Source organism: Fringilla coelebs (genome assembly GCF_963513975.1).
Source record: "Fringilla coelebs genome assembly, chromosome: Z".
Taxonomy (NCBI): domain Eukaryota; kingdom Metazoa; phylum Chordata; class Aves; order Passeriformes; family Fringillidae; genus Fringilla; species Fringilla coelebs.
The window spans coordinates 52,579,139-52,599,943 of record NC_140031.1 but is presented as its reverse complement, the minus strand read 5'-3'; the positions used below and the strand labels follow the sequence as shown (position 1 = coordinate 52,599,943).

The 20,805-nt window shown below is 36.2% G+C and overlaps 1 protein-coding gene across 3 annotated transcripts in view; it reads right to left on the bottom strand.

The window, feature by feature from the left end:
* DMXL1 (Dmx like 1) overlaps positions 1-20,805 on the bottom strand; it is a 75,304-nt gene that overhangs the window by 16,418 nt on the left and 38,081 nt on the right. For 2 of the 3 annotated variants that reach the window (XM_084225661.1, XM_084225663.1), the window contains exons 20-33: positions 20,170-20,339; positions 18,923-19,020; positions 18,068-18,233; positions 17,026-17,278; positions 14,282-15,372; positions 13,823-14,014; positions 12,550-12,626; positions 12,251-12,378; positions 10,560-10,808; positions 10,076-10,189; positions 3,573-3,736; positions 2,477-2,616; positions 2,059-2,144; positions 86-287 (exon numbers count right to left, since the gene is read on the bottom strand). In XM_084225661.1, the coding sequence (XP_084081787.1) occupies positions 86-287; positions 2,059-2,144; positions 2,477-2,616; positions 3,573-3,736; positions 10,076-10,189; positions 10,560-10,808; positions 12,251-12,378; positions 12,550-12,626; positions 13,823-14,014; positions 14,282-15,372; positions 17,026-17,278; positions 18,068-18,233; positions 18,923-19,020; positions 20,170-20,339 (3,130 nt within the window). The remainder of the gene's footprint in view (positions 1-85; positions 288-2,058; positions 2,145-2,476; positions 2,617-3,572; positions 3,737-10,075; positions 10,190-10,559; positions 10,809-12,250; positions 12,379-12,549; positions 12,627-13,822; positions 14,015-14,281; positions 15,373-17,025; positions 17,279-18,067; positions 18,234-18,922; positions 19,021-20,169; positions 20,340-20,805) is intronic. The other variant, XM_084225662.1, reaches the window with a different exon arrangement.

Here is a 20,805-nt window from a genome sequence, read left to right as displayed (position 1 = left end):
TTGCAATCCATCATGTGCACTAACAACCTAGCACTTGATTTATATCAAAGATATTCCAGTCAGTGTTTACAGAAATTAGACTCACCTGAAAGGAGTGTTTGTAGGCTCGAGTAAACTTTTGTGGCGAAGCAACGCAGGACCAGCAGCAAGGGCATCTTCAGAAGCATGAACTGAAATATAATGCTGAGGTGGACCCCCATACAGCTCAAGACGTCGGAGAAGAACTTGTTCCCAGCGCTGTAAAGTTTTCAAAACTGCATGGCATATCGGGGAGCTAACTGGAAGTTCTAGAAGGACAAGTAAATAATAATAAAACCCCTCGCCTTTCCATTATAACCTTGATAAAGATAATTCCAGCAGGTAAAGGCTGAAGTTTATTTCGAATATCTCCACAAGTAAACTTTGTTCAAACCTCAAGTAAATATTTGCAAGTATATAAAGATGAACTGCTCAGGGCTATTATTGCTAAAAAAAGGAACAGATTTCTCCAATATTGGAGAGATTATATAATGGAGTGGATCATTATGAAACCGATCCTCCTGGAAGATTCCAAGGTATATGGATGACAAGCAGGTGATAAGAGAAAGCTGATACACCTTCCTAAAGGACAAATTGTGCCCAGCTAATCTATTAGTGGCATTCTATTGTGAACTGATTGTGCTGGAGGGCAAGAAAAGAGCAACTGATGTCCTCTACTTTTAGCTTCCCTAAGGCCTCTGACAGTGTCGCATACATCTTTGCCTCTCCACTGGAGCAAAAAGGATGGACTGTTTGACAGCTAAGGAATCAGTTGAATGACATCCCCAAAGAGTTACATTCAGTGGTTCAACATCCAAATGGAGATCAGTAACAAGTGTCATCCCTCAGGGATACATGTTGAGATTGCTACCGTTCCATCTCTCTGATAATGACACAGGCAGGGGTAGCGAGAGGCACCTGGCAGGCAGCTGGCAGAGAACACCAGGGTGAGCGGTGCAGCTGAGTTCCTGGAGGGAAGGGATGCCACCCACAGGGACCCTGGCAGGCCTGAGGAGTGGGCCTATGTGACCCTCACGAGCTTCAGCAAGGACAAGTGCACCTGCGTCACTGCAATCACCAGTACCAAAACTGAGTGATGAACAGATGAGAACAGCCCTGTGGAGAAGGACTTAGGGATACCAGTGCATGAAAAATTAGGCATGACTTGGATCACAGATCAGAAAGCCCACTGCATACTGGGCTGCATCAAAAGACCAGCCAGTAGGATGAGGGAGGGAATTTGGCCCCTCTAAATTGTTCTTACGACACTCTACCTGGAATACCATATCCTTGAGCGGGGACCCCTCTACAGGAATGACAGGGATCTGTAGAGGGGATCCAAAGAAGGGTCACAAAAACAGGTCAAAGGGCTGAAACACCTCTCCTGTGAAGACAGGCTGAGAGTCCTGCAGTTCTCCAGCCCGGACTGGAGAAGGCTCCAGGGACATAATACAGAAGCCTTTCAATATTTAAAGTAGACTTACAGGAAAGACACAAAGGGACTCTTTACCAAGGCCTGCAGTGATAGGGGAAGGAGTAATGTTTTCACACCAAGCAAGTAGACTTCGATCAGATAAAAACAGACATTATTACAATGAGGGTGGTGAGACACTGGAACTGGTTGCCAGAGAGGTTGTGGATGCCCCAGATATGGGAGGCAGGGTTGGACCTAGATGACCTTTAAAGATCCCTTCCAAAACCAAACCATTCTATGAGTCTATGAAACAAGGAGTAGGAATGATGTTACTTCAATTACAAAAAACATAAAGTGTTTCCACCAGGAAAGAAATACTGCAAACATTCTTACATGACTAAGAAGCAAAGAAAACATAAGTCCAAGGAGACGTGAGCACTCTTTCTCACCCATTCATCTTAGCCACCCACCAGGTCATTTCATAAATACACCAATACATTTATTCCCATATCACTAAAAAACGAAGAACTTTTGAACTAAAAGCTTCAACATATGCGCATTATTCAACACACTGCTGATTTTAATGTGCTGATTAGGTATGAAGAGACAACTTTGCTGCTTATTACCTGAAAGATCATGTCCAGCCAAAGGGTAGAAAATCTTCAAATTGTGAAGTACCAGCTGAACCATTGCCAATCTCATCAGTGACCAACTAACAAGAAAGCACTAGTAAGTAATTTACTAATAGGAAAATAATTTTCTCACTTATTCAATATTAGGTTTTAAATTTAATCTTCAAATCTTCATTATAAACTACTGAAAACTACAAACCATACTTTAGAATATTATAGGTACTTTGAATTCAAAAAATCACTACACAACATACTAATAAAATGAATAATTATTTGAAAATTAACTACAGTTAGTTAACTAGTGGGTAATACATGAAAATATCAAGTAACTGGTATATTATCTCAAAAATAAAAAAGCAGAAATGCAACTCTAGATGTGGCAAAATAGCTTGCATTCTAAAGAGTTATTTACCTGTAAGAATTTGAATTAGAATGCTCTTGGTTATGTGAATTTGATGCAAACGTATCTCCATCATTGTCTTCATCATCCTCATCACTTTCTTGACTCTCTTCTGAATCATATTCCACTCTACTTTGTGATGGAAGAAATGGCTAAAAATTTCAACAAAATTCTGTAAATATCTTCTAGTCAGCATCTCATTCTAAATTACCTTTTAAAAATTGAATAATTGCAATCCTTAAAGCTTTTTATAAAAAGCAGACATATAATCTTACTCTATTTAGTAACATTTGGAGTTTGTACCTCATGAAAAAGGTAATGGTCCATAAGAACTACATACATAAGTTAACACCTTAACTATTTTTTACATTACTGAAAAATTCAAATGCTGAAAATTAAAACACTAACTGTTTTTGAATTCTTATTTTATTTTCATGCCAGATATACCAAACCAGACATGGGACACATGAGCCAGACAGAGAGAAGCCAAAACCACTAGGATGTATTCTCTTCAGTTCTTCCAAGAGCTCAGAGAAATCCTATCCCCTCCCTAGTCATATTTATGATCAGCCCATTATCATTACCTCACTGTGCTATTCAGTATTTGCATTTTCTTTTTTGTCCTTGCTCCTAAAATACGGTTTGCTTATGTTGATAACACTCGATATAGAAATGTGTGTATAACTCCACAGAAGTATGTAGAAAGAAAGGTCTGTCACAACGGACTTAGCAAGGCAACATAATTTGATTTCCACTGGGTATGCACATGCATTTCACCCAGTTGAAATAGCTGAAAAATGCCTCTCACATTTCCTTGTTCCCCTAAATACCTGACACGCAATTATCTACACATTTGCACACTGTAATTATAAAAATCAACATGATTTTTTCATACCGTGATCTGAAAAAAAATTAATTGAATAACAACGGTCTTCAAGAAAGCTATTTCAAAAATATCTATAGGCTCCATTTGAGAAAAAGCTAAATGTGAGCAATAAAAACAAGCAGACTCTATCACATCAGTACCTAGAATAATGACTAAGAAGAGAAAAACTACCAATCCAGAAGTGATAGAAGACACTTAATTGTCAAAACAGCAAAAAATTACCTTTGCAATGAAATAATCCCAGATGCTAAGCTCAGGAGGGATAAATCTTTCTTTGTAAGATGATGATTGTTGGTCTACCAGTGGCAATGCAGGCAACTGGGAACTCTCTTTTGGAGAGGTTTTTGATGAAAGCCTGTAATGTTTTTGCTGTTTCTCTCCATCATCTATATGAGAAGAAAATAGAGTATGTTGCTTTAAACATTCTGCTCTACCTCCCTATTGCTTTTAATAAACAGATTTGTAATGAAAAATAAACATTTCTGTCATGACAAATTTTCAGAATTTTATCTTAGCATTTAGCATTTTAAACATAGAGAATGTTAATCCTCAAATACATAAAACTAGCTATAACTTCAGAATGTAGAAACCCCCTGCACAAATAATACACCCATAACTGCATGAGACGATCTCTTCTTACAAAGGTGACAAATATTACTCAAGTCAATGATCTTGCAAAACTAAATTACTTTAGTAAGAACTACTGAATACTGATTATGTTAGCTTTTAAGAGAAGCCAGGAGACTTGCTTTTCAGAATATATATATTGCAAACATGTAAGCTTGCCATTCCTGCTCCAACTTGTAGCTCCATGTGTCCCTCTAGTGGAGATCTGTATTTTTTTTCTAAGTAGTACAATTCTGCTAAATTCACATGCCCTGACAATACACTTCCTCAGCAAATATAAAAGATAACATTTTAACTAACACAATCTAATATACAACTTATTAAAATCCCGGGAAAGATTAATTATTTGCAGTAACACCCTAAATCCTAGGAGCAGAGAGGTCCCCTTGCTTGCCCCAACATTGACTTCTTTCAAACTAAGAAGTGTCAATGGAAAGTTTTACTTCTATTCTTGATTATTACAGGTATCCTTTCTATTAGTAGAGGAGGAATGATACCAATTGCCACTTGTCACCAATTGTCAGTGTTCTGACTCTCCAGAACACATCAGAAGTGAAAGCAACAAGGGAGAAAAGAAATTATATTTGGAGATTTGTTGGCCATCTTTCATAACAGAGAAATTGGACTTGAATCAATTACCTCCTACTTGGCTGTAGAAGGTGGAGCTTGTGTTTGTTTTGTTGCTGTTGTTGTATGGTTGGGTTTTTTAAAAGATTTTTTAATTCTGTTTTCAAATAGATACATGGAATGTACAGAGATCAGTTTCTACAGTGAAACCTAGGAGTGGGTTCAAGACCTAGGTAAAACAAAGAAAGCTTAAATATGAAGACAAAAAGGAAGTTGATTTTTTGAACATTGTTTTGGAGTCCACAAAACGTGGAACACCAATTTAGCTGAGTCATTTTGCTTAAGCAGAGGGGAGTATGGGCTGCCTTAAGAGCAGTAGTAAGTATAAGCTGATCAAGTCGGTTAGCTTAAGAATGAAACCTTCTCCGGCCATGACCTGCACCTGGAGCAGATTGCATCTACCATCTCCAGTACCAGCACCCCTGTGTTACATGTGAAAGAAGGCTATTCCGAAGAAGCTCAGACAGCCATCCAGACACCTGGACTGGCTTTTGTATCTATATGGTCCCAGTTCTACATGTGAAGGGACACAAAAGGACCTTCTGTCATTTCTGCCCCAGGGAGAATACACAGGATATAAACTGGCAGCATGAAGCAGTCGGGGTGAACCACTGAGGATACACTGGCACTCTGTCAGTCGGATCCAGGCTCACCCAGTGCCAAATTCCGGAATTGACACTGCCTTGGCTGTGGTGGGTTTTTCTAAATTATATTTTGTTATTGATCTAATAAATCTTTATTAATTTTTTTTTATAATTTGGCTGCAGATTTGATCATTCATAACATGAGCCAAGAAAGCAATTCTGTAGGCTTAAAGAGCTCGCCTGAGGGACAGATATCTCTATCACTGAGTCCAAGCACCAATATGTTGGGCCAGACCAGTTGCAAGAATGAACTAACATGAACATCACAAACTAACAACCACCAAAGCTTCCAAAATTACCTTCTCCTATTAATAATGCTGAGGATGAAAAAAAAAGAGCCAGCACACCTATCTGTTCCTGGAGTAAACTACCACAAAGTATTTCCTATATCCTTATTTTTTTAGTGTTTTATCCACAAAAGACTGAGTCTTGATAAGTGCCAGAAAGACTATGTCCTTCAAAACTCTTATGGGTATTCCAATCACTTGAGAACAGGTCTAACACACTGAACAAAAGAAAAACAGTGGTAATTTACACTTATTTCCATAAGACTCACTCATAACACAAAGTGACCCAAGGATACATCTGTAGCTCTGGGCCATTAAGGTTTGAATATATGGTTTTAAAAAAAAAAACAAAAAACACAAAACTTCCAGGATTTCCATACCTCACAATTTTTTATTTATTTTCTTCTAAGGGACAAATTCTCTGCACTCACGTTAGTCAATGGAATTTATTCATTATTTCTGGTCATTTCTGGACCAGGAATAAACATGTTATTCCAGGATTCAGAAAGATTTTTGACTACATATGAAGACATGCATTATTATCCCAAGCAGCTGAACTACTGTGCTGGTTGAGGCTGGGGTAGGGGTAATTTTTTTCACAAGTGGCTATTGTGAGGCTGTGTTTTGGACTTGTGCTGAACACAGGGCTGATAACACAGAGATGTTTTGTTATTGCTGAGCTGGACTCACACACAGAGCCAACGCCTTTTCTGCTTTTGCACTTCCACCCTGGCGAGGGAGCTGGGGTGCCAGGGAGGCTGGGAGGAGACACAGCCAGGACAGGTGATCCAAGTGACCAAAAGGATATTCCAGAGCATGTGACATCAAGGTCAGTACCTAAAGTGGGGGGAAGGAGGAGGAAGGGGGAGGACATTTGGAGGCATGGTGTTTGCCCTCCCAAGTCACCACTACACATGATGGAGCACTGCTGAACTGGCTGAACACCTGCCAGCCCATGGGAAGCAGTGAATTAATTCCTTGTTTCTCTTTGGCTGTGTGCTCAGCTTTTGCTATTAAATTGTCTCAATCTGAATGCACAAGTTTTTCTCTTTTACCTTTCCCATTTCCTACCTGGTCCTGCCAGTGGGTGAATGAGTGAGTGAGTGGCTGCTTGGTGCTTGGCTGATGGCTGGGGTAAAAGCACAACAGCTTTAACCACAAAACACTTTGTATATATATAGAATCTAATAATCTAATCATCTCATTTTTCATCTTGAAACAGGAACATCATAACACTATCGCACTTCTATACCCTATCATAAGTTTTTTTTTACTCTTAGGGATAGTATTTAAAATCCACTTACCTGCACTAAAAGTGAAAAACACAATAAATGCAGTACAATACATTTTCATCTCATTATTCAAAACTTATCAGTTAAGGAGCATGCACATGCATCACTATGAATTTTTAGCTAATTTTTAGCAACTACTTAAAATAAAAGAAATTCACTAGGCATGAAATAAGGAGCAAGTGTTGCATGATACAGAAATGAGCAAGTATAGGCCTGCAGGTTGTTTTTCTAAGCAGAATTCAAAAGGTAAGTTTTATTTTAAAAAACTTTTAATAAAAAGTTTGTACTTTTTTATTTAAAAAGTACTTTCTGTTGGATCACTCTTTATATTTTTAAGAATACTGCAGGCTAGCCATTTGAAGAAATTCAGTATGTAAGGTAAATGAAAGAACAACCAACTAAGTGGTTTGACAAACACTACTAATGCAGATTTCTTTTTATACATTCTAAAAGAAATTAACTATATTAAAAATGTTGTTAAAGTTCTGACTGTCATTAGGGATTTCAAATTACTGACTACACACACTTTCAAATTTCTCATATATTTCTAATTAAAAATCTTTTACACGTGTTTAGTTATTTATTTAAAATATTTATCTTTGCTCCCATTTTACATATAAGGCAAAAGTAAAATTTAGGTTATTTCCCAAGAATATTGGACTATTTCAGACAAGGAAAATCCTTTAATTTCTGTTGGGTTCTAAGATGCAATGATTACAAAAAGATCCGTTACTTTCTACCTTCCCAGGAAGAACTAAAAGGCAGATTGCTTTCAACTTCCCTTCATTTGCTCTTGCAGCATGGAATAAATGAATATATGAAATGAATATATGGATTTCTAACTGTTAAAACAAAGGTCAAATTCTTCCTTAAGAACCTTTTGGATAATAAAGAACTTATCATCTCCATATACACTTAAATTATAAAACAGTTTGCTTAGGTAGTTTTCAAGCAAAATATGGTAAACGGGATTCTGAAAAAAAATCTACTATAATCAACAACAAGACTCTTTTTCAAATTATAACTGCCTGTTGGAAAACAAAACATCATGTCCTAGTTCTGTTTGCCAAAATCATTCGCTGCAACTGCAAAAACAAGAAACATGGCTGAAAATCACAGTGAACTGAAAAGCTTTCAAATGGCTTTGCTCTGATTGTTATGTAACAGAGGCACTAAAACAAGTTTTTCATAAAAAAAATAATTCCTAATAGAGGTTAGGGATTTATAAGACTACCAGATACTGTTTTTTAGTTCCTGTTTTTACCATTTGAATTTAAGAGAAAGATCATATTTACTTAAGTGAAATTTTATATTCAAAGCTACTACATGCTCAAGTCAACTAAAGCAAAGAGCAGAAAGGGAAATAACTTTATTGACCAATGCCATACATGGAGTTATCATCTCTTAAAAGAAGTTTCCAACTTGGAGATTAACACCCACATTCAAATATGCACTAAAGGATTGGAGAGGAGGTAAGGAGGAGAAGACATGCATAGTCTTATTACTAGTGTTCAGAATTTTTAGCTTTTATCTCCATTTGGGAATAGAAGCATTTCACAAAAATCTGAAAGAAAACGTAAGGGAAACTACTAGTTAAGCATAACAAAATGGGAAGAAATAGAAAAAATCTAAATAATATTACGGAAAATATGGCATAGTTGACTGGAAGAAGCATTCTAGTCACTTCTATTTGCTCCTGGGTGTCAGAAAGAGTAAAGGCACAAAAATATACCTGATTTTAATCCTAACCCCTCTGCTTCATTGGAGGTCTATTTTTTTCCCTTTCTCCCCCCATCATTTTTTTTTTCAATATGACCAAGAAACGACTTTGGAGAAATACCTTTTCCCCAAATTTGCTTTACATAAACACACATTAAAAACAAGTAATAACCCATTGAATCCTAGAATTGCATAGGTTGAAAGACACTCAGTCTAACATATCAGAACAGGGCTGACTTAACTGATGGCCTAGTTTGCTCAAGTTTTTGAGTAACTCCAAAGATAGAGATCCCACAACACTTCTAGGCCCCTTTCTCAGTGATTTTCCCTAATAACTAGTATTAAAAAATGCTCCTTCTTCTCTACAATTTTTAGGTAGAACTTTGGGATTCTTCCAGCAAGTTTTATTAAACCTGCAATCAGGCAGCCAGCACTCCTCCTTCAGAAAAACATGTAGCAGACAGGCTATATTTAGTATGTATTTCAGAATATACTTCTTTGTAAAAATACTTTGCATTTTAAACCAGTGGTAGCAGTAGTATTAACACAGCTTAATATAGAGTAACCAACACCTAGTTAGCAGAATTGCCAACAAAAGCTAATTAAGACTTCTGACAATTCTGTGACAGCAAACGTTTACCTTACTAAAGTGATAGAAATGTTTACTCAGTACCACAGAGAAGGCTAATCAGAATAAGAGCTCACTTTTGGGTAAAGATCTCTACTCTGAAAACATTTTCCTAAAAGTCTAATGAAGATATTTAAACAGACCACTTTTACAGTTTTCCATAAATGGAAGGTGAGACATTTTGATATGTAAATATTAATAATAATTAAAAAAAATAAATATAAAGTTACATTTTGTCTCTCTACATATATACTCAGATGTAATTTAGAAAGTCATCAGAGTTTAAGTAAATGTGTCTTTAGAAAATCTTCCCTTAAAAACTTAGTTAATTGTAGCATTTTTGCTGTTGGTTTTGTGTAAGTCAAACTAAATCAAAAAGCACATAACTATATGAAAAATAAAAGCATTACAGGAATTTGTTCTGGTCCTGAGGACAGTTTATCACTACCTGAATTTAAAACTTGAAGATTGTTTGCTTTTCTAAAGGGTTCTTAGAATATCAACAAGATACCTTTCACTTGTAATGTCTGGAATGAAAACTTAGAAACCCACATGCACAATAATGCTTATATTCAAAAAGCAAAACAAGCAGCTCTCCAAAAAAGATATGAAACACTTCTGATGTTTTCAAACCATGGTCAAAGTAATTTTGTATTTAATATTTATTTCAAACGAAGAGCCATAAGAATACTACAGTGCTGACGATTTTCTTTATTTAAAAAGGCCCAATTTATGTGCTTCTTTAACTACAAAATTTTACTTTAAATGTTGATATCATGGCTTGCAAACAGAAGTTTTTCTGTCTTTCTGCATATGCAAAAAAAAAAAAAAAAAACAAACCAAACAGAAACACACATAGCAAACTGCATGTAGAGGCCTAGTACTAAATCTAGTATCTTGCCTGAAGTTTTGGTAGGACTATGAGTACTGAAGGAGGTAAGGGATTTGGAAAACCCCACGCATTCCATGGAGAACACTACTACCTGATGTGGGCTAGGCATTGTGAAGTGCCTACCTGTCAAAGAGAGAAAACATACTGTATTTGTAAAATGGGAATATATTCCAGTTAGAAGAGAACTGGAAAGCTTTAAAATAAACACAAACTAAGCTGTAATAGTATTGGAAACTCTCTAAGATCAACTTAGCTCCCTCATACTAGAGCAGCTGTTCTACTTGAAAACCTTATTTCAGTAGCATTCATGTCTGTTTCACTCATCTCTTCTACACAATATCTACACGAATAATTTCAGATCCTTGTTTTTCTATGCAAACCCAAACCATACTGAATTCTTATTGAACACAAACTACTTAAAGTAATTAAGCCTTCAGCAGTCATTTTCTTAAAAATCCCAGAAGACAAATATACATAAAACAAGAGAACTAACCAGTTTTTGTCTTTAATTGCTGCTGTCCTCCGCTGGGCGTATGAGCTCCTCCTCCAAAGATAGCAGACCACATTTTGTTGTTAAGTGGATGAGCCATAATTCTATACAACTCATTGCTAGAATGTGTTGCAAGGCCATGGATGAACAGGCTGAGATAGACTGCAGTTAGAATTTCACAAAGTAGGACAGTGAGACCTGGCTGGTCTTCCTCGCCAGCAGAATTCAAGAGACGTATTAGAGCCGTCATTCCTGTTTATGTAAAATAAACATATTCTTTGAGAGAGCACAGATGTGTGTGTGAACATACTCCAGATTATCATGGATATTCTGTCCGTTACTTAGTAATGTTTAGTGTAGAAAAATTTGAAGTTCTACACATTGAAACCTAAGTTGAAAACTTCAGGAGAAAGAGACAAGCTCTTAATTTTTAACAATTTATTAGTTTTTTAGCTTCCTGGTTTGGACTAATAGTTAAAGAAATGTATAACACCTTTTCAATTATTATAACTACATTATAATCCTGAAAGCTGAAATTCTATCTTCTCACTTTACAGTGGTAAAACCAGTAAAAAATCATGGGCAACAACTTCCATTACACATTGTCTGGCAAGTGTTCTTTCACCAAGTACTAAATATTTTGTGATGTTTTTATGCTCCCACAAAAGGGTGTAGCGTCAGATGTGGCTTCAATGTGACACTTTGTGAACACAAGTAAAAATGCACATAGTCATGTCCAAAGAATTCTGCTTTTTGTCATGTTCTCCAATTTGCACACATAGCATGTGAATCTACTAAAAACCAGGAAAAGTCAGTTCAAGGTGGTGTTATTCATTACAGTAACTGCTAACAATTCCATGCTTGACTCATCAGAAATTTAACCCTGAGATTAACTAAATAACAAGAAAACAGATGACAAGCTAGTTTCTCAATAAAATCTCTAGATTCAGTGACAATGTTTGGCAGAAAAGAAAAAATGGCATAGCATCAAATACAAAGGCTGCTTCATGTTCTCCACGAAGATTCTTGAAGTGAAATTTTCTGATTTAAGAAACAATTCTCATACTAAGTAAGCCATTTCCCGGCTATGCTTACATTAAAGTTAGTGCTGTAAACTGAAGCCGATACCTAGATGGGTTACATTGATAACACTCCCTCTAATAGCTCCCCAGCATAGTTTAACCAGCATAGATGTCAGCACGCTCTAAGTATTACCTGAAATCTGATATTAATTTTACAGCTACAGAAAACCACGATTTATTATAAAAGTGTCATTTTTAATAGTTTTTAAGGTAGTTCAGAAATTGTCCATAAGGTAAAATAATTCGTAGTTGGAGCACAAACAAGGACAGCCTGCCCAGTCCTTAGGACTCAAGGAGTAGAATACTGGTGCTCCAGGGGGCACAAGTAGAGCACAGGACATGACTTTATCCTACCTCCTGTTTAGCTGCTCTCTCTTTACCAGATCCAGCACTAACATTTTTCAGTTAAAGAAAGAAATATAAATCAACTTGAATTAGTGAATAATCAGAAGTAGTGACTTAGATGTTTTGGAAAAAAACAACCCACAACATTTTAATCAAAGAACTCAATACAGCTGTCACAAATACTACAAGAAAATCACAGCCACATGCTTTTAGAGCGGATCCAGATAACTCAGTTTTCCTTAAGAGGAAAGAAACAAGTCTAGATACCTGGCCACTGAGCAGGTGATGTGTTGGGAGTCACTGTTTCTTCTAAGCTTGCTGTTCTTAAAGAATGACGATGAGTTAACAGGACAGTCTGGTACACTGTTCCAGTGAACTGATTTGCTTGGTATGAGCTGTGAAACAGAGAAGCAGGAAATAATACTTATTTTTAAAAGTTACGCTTACAACTATTCAAGCGATAGCACTTTTTGGATGTAGGCAAGTGCGATCACTGCCTTCTGCCCTATCCATTACCATGACAGCAATGAGACAGCTGTCTAAAAATCACTTTTTATAGACTTTACCTGTAGCTGTGGCCATCACAGAGACATTGGTAGATGCAAGCAGAGAGCGATGCTGCTAAGGTATGCATTACATATATCTGAAAGACAAAGTTACACAGAACTCAATACACCCCGAGTGAGCTGTAGTTAGTATGACAGCCTTTCACTCTGCATACAAATGTCTAACAAGCACTGGACAGGAAAGTCTAAGTCCTTATGCACTTACAAAGCCACCTTCTGCTTCAGAATTTTTTTCAGACAAATCAGTTCACACCCTATGAAAAGGATGAGGGAAAACTCACTAACCCCACCAACACATAATCACAGAAAAGCTCCATGTGAAATGTTTTGCACAGCAGCATATTAAGCCTATATTCAATAGTCCTACGTAATTACAGCCTAAAATAGTGGCATTTTGCTGGCTCAGAACACAAAGAATTGATTTCAGAATGAAAACTATAATGCAGCTTAGTTTTTGACCAATTCTAGTGCAGCTCTTGGACACACACTCACTTTACTCAGTATCAGTACTTTTAATACAGCTGACATTTTTTTCTTAATGCATCACAAAACACACTTAAGTCAAAAAGCTAGAGAAGCTGTTACTCAAAAAGGTTCCATTAAAACAAAAACAGTTTATTGTATTTATTGGTTGTTCCCTCGAAAACAAAGCTAAGTAGGACTAAGTCATCTTTTTAATGTTCTCTAGAAATCCTTAGTAAAAGCAGACATGATCTGGGACCTAACAATACAAAACTTCAGGAAAGACTGAGTTTTATTTCCAGTCAAAGGTTAAATACAGGAGAAATCTTACAGAAACAATTTTTAAAAACTACTATACAAACACATACTGTTTCACAAAAAACAGTATGGATTTATTGAAGATTTCTGACACTCAGTTTTTGTAATTAAACATTTAATTTTACTTCTGTCTAAGAATGAAACGCAGAATCTACCATTAACATAATAACATACTGTCATAAAGACAATTATTATGTGGATGGTTTAGTATAACATGTTTTCCATTAAAATGTCCTCTTGGACAAATATCCAGTTCTGAGAGAGGCCAATCTATAACAGCTTGTTGAACCAGATGCTCAACACCTCAACAATGACTGATGATCATTGGACACTTCTTTAAGCTCGAGATAAGTACTACAGAAAATGATCATGTTTCATGGTTTTACTTTGTTACAGAGAGGCACAGCACAAAGCTTTTATGCTGTCTGAAAGAAAAATTTGTGACTTCAGCAAACTAGATGATAACAACAAAACAACTGTAAAAATTACATACCTTGCTGTTCTGAGTATCTGGATGAGGTGGTGAATCTAGGTTTATTATAGCATGCAATATATCATGAGTTAAATTGCCAAGATGTAGCAATGGATTAGCCACCACTGTTTTGGCACTAGCTGTGCAAGCAAATAGGAGAGGTATGGAGTTTTGCTCTGGTGCAGGGCTGGAAGGTATCTGTACTGACTGCTCCTAAAATCAAGCAAGAAACACATACACAAAGCAATAGTACATATTCTTTAAGGGAACATAAAAACTTTTGAAAGAAGAAAAAGGATTCTATAAAACAACAACAAAAAATAAACAATGTACAAAAAAAACCCTGTTAAAAACAGATTTAGATTTATTAAAAAACATGTGTATGCTACAGTAGGAAAATTTCAAGAATATTACAAAACAGTTTCAAATAAATCTACAAACCTGAAGCAAAGAAAACAAAACCTAAGCTCCCCCACATACCTGCTGAGATTCCTGCAAGAGCAGAATTAATTCCATTCTGACAGATGCCAAGCCTCCACCATGTGAGCCATGAAGTATACAGTAACTAAGGAACATTCTGAGGAGAGACTGGTATTTCAGAAGCCATTGACGTCTTTTCTGAAAGTCTTCTTTCTGTAGCATAGTTTTTTCCTGGTCAGCTAAGTCTTCAGTGTTTTCATGCAACGTAGCTTCCTCTGGCATCCCTCTAACTCCTGACTGTATCTCTTCTACTTCAACACCATAATCACAGGTTTTCTGAAGAGCTACCACTTCTCTCTCAAGCCACTGGTAAAGCTGATACCGCAACTTTCCACCGTCGACTTCATAGCCAGTGGACAGTGTACGAAGCTCCACGGTAAGGATTTTCAGGCACGCCCTAAACTTCAGCTGTGCTGAAATTATATCTTCTGATGGACTTAGAATATCTTTGTCATCAACTACACTAAAAGATTCTGTGTAGCTAGAACCTGTTTCATGTAATTTTTCAGTTTTCTTCAGAGGTTTCAGCTCTTTCATTACCAGGGAAGAATCTTCACTCTCATCATTTTCATCACTGTCTAACTGCAGCTGCAATTGTTCATCTTGGAATAGAGCACTTGGCTGGCTCCAGTCAAAGGAAAGAGTGGAACTTGAATGTTTTCCTGATGAGCAATCTGAAGATGAACCTAGACCATTGAATACTGGCTGTGACCAATCAATACTGGAAGCTTGATCTTTTGTTTCAAACTCTTTTACTGGAGATAATGGTGAGAAATCTTTACTAGTATCCACTAAACTAGGGGATTTACAGAATAACTTTGACCTCTTGACAACTTTGGGCATCTTTGATAACACTTCTAAGGCCAACATAGGGCAACCAGCTTTTAGATGAGCATATGCAGTGGTGAAAAATAGTCGTCTTTCACCAAGGTTGATTTTGTCAGCTAATCCATTTTCTACTGTTAGGCAGATATGTGTGGAAGAGGTATCAGAAGAGCCAAAATGACGTCTCAGCAAGAGGGGATGTGTTCTTAGGTAGTTATAGAAGTTAAACACTGCAGGGTTGCAACTTGATGAGCCATCCCCTTCATCTGAAAAGACAGGGCAGCATGAGGAAAATGTACCACTCTGCATGAAATAACCAATCTGCAAAGTCCTAAATTCATCAGAAGGCTTTTAGGTCTTAGTATCTATCCCATTGTCTACTTCATAATTCATTCTACTTCACTGCACCCTCCTTTGCAACCTTCATCATTTGAATACCTTAGTGGGAAGGACATTGCCAAACCTACTAAAAACAAGCAGAGTGGGGCAGTAGGCATGATTTTTAAATTAAAACAGCTACCATTTCTTTTTCTTGTAGTCAGGCCAATTTTACTGAAGTCAAACAAGACCACTTTTCTGTTAATTTTAGATTTCTGAAGTCTCCATGTTCCATGTCTAAATGGCAATAAGACAATATCTTACTTTTTTATTTAATGTCTCTTTTAAAAAATTGGAATAGTATTTTTTATTTTGTCTATATCTCAAAAGAAACACAACTTACAAGAAAACTAGGAAATCTACAACATTTATACATAATGGTAGCAGTATTACATATAAATAAATGAATTACACAGCAGTGCAACACCTACTCATTTCATTTTCATGTCCACAAGGAAAAAAACCCTGAAGAGATATGAGAATCAGCATAGCATGATTCACACAGCTTTCAAAGGTCTCCGGATAGCTGAAATAAACCCTTACTCCCTCCTCTATCAGAAGTTATAGCACAACTGGTGACAGTTAACAGAGACAGCCACACAAAAACACACATTCTAGGTAAGAAAATAAGGCAATACACCACTGTAAACTGCTACGCACCACAAACAAGCCATTAACTGATCGCAGAAGAATTAGCAACACTTTAAAATTATTTTACACAGGAAGATGGGATCAAGATAGAAAAAACAAACACTATATTCCTCATTTGATCAAAATCATCCTAAAGCATTTAACTTTTACTAAAATGAGTTTCACAAATTAGTTACCCAATTGTAGTATTTGAGCCTTTTTTTATCCCCTTCCAATTTCTCTCAGTAGCCAGGACTGAAACCAGCTAACTACCTAGGACTTGAAGCATTTAACTTCAATGAAAACACTACCTTTAGGAAATAATACAATTAATTCTTAAGAGGCCTGTAAAGCCATCAAATGAACATAGAAATGAAATGCTCTAGGAGACTCATGTGCTGTTTCAGGCAGCACATGGGCATCCTCAATTTTGGCCTCCTCCACCATTTCAAGTATCAAAACCTCTCTATTGGTAGTCTATTATTGTAGTCAGCTGCTACCGAGGCCTAAAAGCTACAAAACACCATGTCTTCCAGACTCTCCTATGTAACTGGGCAATCAGAAATTTTGTTTTAGGCTGTGATGGAGTCAAATGGATATAAAAAGTTAATTTTTCTCTTCACCTTTAGACTGCTTCTGGAAAAACAGCTGCATTATTGCAGGGTCATTCCATCACCTTGATAGTCACATGCTTAAAGGACAAAGTATGTATTCATGGGATACAGGGTAACAACAATGCAGTCACCATGTTTGCTATTAAAGTCCACATACATTGCCACAGGAAGCATTTACTAACAATGGTGAAGAACTGTGTGGTACCTGGTTTTGTTCAGATGACGTTTCAAGAAACTGTGGTTTAAATGAGCAGATATTTAAAATCAATTCAACAGGTCAAATATTTATATTCTTACCTCCTTCATCTTTAACAGAATGTTTAATCAAAGTGTCAAGAGCCTTGCTATAATCTTCCAAAATCCAGTATGCCATACTTCGTAGGAAAGGGTCACAGTGTATGTCTCCTGAGCTCTCTTTTCCAGTAGAGACACTTCCCAAAACTCTCTTCTGTAGTACAGATTTGTAAGTACTAGACACTTCAAACTCTGATTCATAAAGTCTTGATATTACAAGAGCCAACTGAATGTCATGCAGTTTTTCAAGGCAGACCTAATTAAAAATAAGTATATACAAATGATCAAACTTTATCATTTTTCCTAATTTTAAAAGTATTATAGGGCAGGAAGTGACATAAATTTGCTCAGATTAAAGTAAGCAGGTCTACCAACTCCATAAAAAGTGAGCAGGAACTAAGCAGAACAGGTGTAGCTAAGTATCATGTGCAAAATTGGATTTGCATTTCTTCAGTTTAAGTAGGGCATGAAAACAGATCTTTGAAATCAACCAGCTTCAATAGATCATTACCAATGTGCACATGCCACCTCTTACCTCTGGATTCTGCTGTTTTAGATACAAAGATTTACAGAACAAATCCTTCATTATCACAGAGATTAATTTAATCACAATTTTGCAATTCAAACAGACCCAGGAAATAATTTGGTTTCACTTTGTTTATTGTAAAGCGATTCAAGGTGCTAATCCACATCTCTGCCAAAACACCACATCTGGAACTTCCTAATGAAAAACTATGCTGTCTTCCTACAGGACTGGGTAGAAAATCTGAAAGAAAACTAACTGTAGGTAGGCCCCTGAGTATTTACAGCAGAGATATTACCCATGTCACTTTTCAGTATCAGTAATTTGACAACTAAAAAGGAATCAGAATGTAAAGATTAAGGTTTTGTATTTATCATTCATTTGGGGTGGGAAAGAAGAGCAAAAATTGAAAACATAAGAAGCTTCAGGGGTCATACTAATGGAAAACGGAAACTGCATTCAAAGTATTTGTACATTTGGGACAATATAACTAACAGTCTTAAACATTAAAAATTTTATTACCTCCACTGCATCTTTTAAGTGTCCTGCCAACAAGAAAAATGCTGCAGAATGTTCAAATCGCTGTTTGCCAAGCAAAGAAAAAGCATTCTTTAAGGCTGCTTTACGCCATCTGTCCTCAGTAAAGTTGTTTCCAAAAAACTGTGTCATTTTAGTATCTTTTTGGGACCTGCATATCAAACATAATTGATAAAAACATTTTACTTTTTATTAGTTGCACTATGGTTCTTAATTTCTGCAGATGTCAGTATAATTTTACACAGATCTTCACATTAGGAAATGCAGAGTCTCTCACCACATTGGAATTTGAGAAGGTCACTTATTTAAAAATAGCAGAAACTTCAATAAATACAAAACCTAATGGCATTTTCAATAACCTGATACAGAAAAATCTCTTTTTTTTTCTTAAGGTGAGCTCTTAAGTGAGAATGAAAATTAGTTTTTGGAAGGTTTGCAACACTGAATGCTGTATTATGAAATGTCAGTTAGGAAGACATAAGCCAGTCCCCTGATTTGAAGGTAAAATTTTTAACCACAAACACTTATGTAAAAGATAGGCATGACATTTTACACACTACACTCCTAGTCCTCAAAAGTAAATAACAATTAAGCAGTAGTTGAAATTACAGGAGATTTAAGACTAAAACTTGCAGCACCTACCTTCAGAAATAGCAACTAAATTCCTTCAATAAATTTAAGAAGGTTAGAAACTACTCATCGAATGTAATGACTAGTTTGGAAATAAAACCTCAGCTTTCAATTGTAATATTTGTGCTTCCTTTGGATTACCATCACATTCAACTTTTCCCCCCAGAATTATACCAGACAGTGTGAAATTCCATGTAAGAGCTTGAATACCTGTATAATCCCCAGATAACAGCCTTCTTCTTCATTGCAAGGTAAAAAATGGCAGCATCAAGTGGATCATTGTTTCTCTGGAAAGCTGCTTTAGCCACCTGAGAAGACAGTTTGAAAGCAAAAAAACAACCACAATTTAAATTAATCTTAAATGAGATTCTTGGTGCTTCTGTCATCTCATACCCCATAGTGCTCTGAAGTTCTCTTTAATACAGGATCCCTCTTGTCATTATGAGTCTGATATAAGAACATGTGAAGACACAACAACCTGTTTGATATCAAGTAGCTCATGCTCTTTCAGTTCAAGAAGCTACATCTGAAATCCCTTTCTAAAATCATAGCAAAATTAATTTACAAGTTATTACTATTAGTTTACTAGTTGCATCTTCAAGATGGAGTCTTGAAAATCAGGCTGGGACCAGCGATTGCTTTTGGAAGGTGGAAAGGAAAAAGGGTAACTGGCAGCAAGAATAATCCAAGTCCCATGTAAAACAATCTTAAACTCAGGCCCAGAATACCTAGAATTTTTTTTAATGCAAGGCAGTTAAGTTTCATAATGTAATGATTAATTACTGAGGATTTAAAAGTAAAAGTAGGGATACGCATTTTACCACTTCGTGCTTTGTAGTCAAAGTGTCTTTGCATGTCATTTTCTAGCTCAACACACTTGTCTTATCCAAGAGCTTAAAGCAAGTGATAATGAAGTTAGGCTTATTGCCACATCTGTGATTATTAAAATATTTAATACAAAAAGCTCAACAAAACCCATGAACAAACAAAAAAGCCACCAAACCTAAACAAAATAATAGAAGGTTTGTTTTGTTATGTAAAATAATCAATTTGCAAGACAGATGTACATCTAACATATAAGTTGTTCCCACATCTGATAGGTTTCTAAGAAGAATCTTTTCCCATGACTTGCCTCTCAATTTTGCTATAAAAAACAACTCCACCTGTATCTTGAGCATCCACAGTAAATACTGTACAATATTACCCTTAAGATGAAGTATGTAAGAGCAAAAAATGTACTCCGCACTGGAATTTGAAGTCTAAAGTACTAAAAAAAATTTGTTAAATACAAAAGTTCCTATTCAGACAGAAAAGTATAAATACAAAAAAATACAGCAGGAAACACTCAGAAAAACTTCATCACCTAACAACTTAAAACTAGATAAATAGAAGGTAAACACTGGAGAACAGCTGTTTGGAAAGATTTTGTTGGGCTTTCTTTAGAATGCCATGTTTACCTTTTCTATGCATTTCCTCAGGCTGTGGATGTTTCGAACCCACCATCCCACACCCATAGCTCTGAGCTCAGACCATGTTGGATCTCCCTTCTGCACTGCAGGGAGCATACTCAGGAGCTCTTCCTCTGCTACGGAATGGAATGCCCAGGCAAAGTGACTAGTAGATAAGCCTGTAAAATGAACATTCAAAAAAAAAAGGAAAAAGAAAATTCAGAAGACATTCATTAACAAAATAATCCAGAATCTGAAGATAAAGGAATGGGAAAGGGAGAAGAGAAGAAGGTCAAACTGCTTGTTTTGAATTTTTAAGTGCATTGCAGGCAAGGCAACAGAAATTTAAGAGTACTTGTGAGGACGGCATTTCAAGTATTACAGAAAAATGATACAACTGGAAACAATTTTTCATCTGCAAACTCCTTAGCTAAGTTTGTGAAGAACAGAGTTTCTCTATGAAGCTCAAACAAATGGATAGTAAGTGACATTAAGATTAGCCATGACACAAATTGCAGTGTACTGATGAAATTTTTCAAAATTTTGAAAGATAGTTTCACTATTTTGACTTGGATTAGAAAATGCACAAGTTTCAGATAATCAGAGCAAAAACACCTTTGGGGATAGAGATACAAAAGAACACTT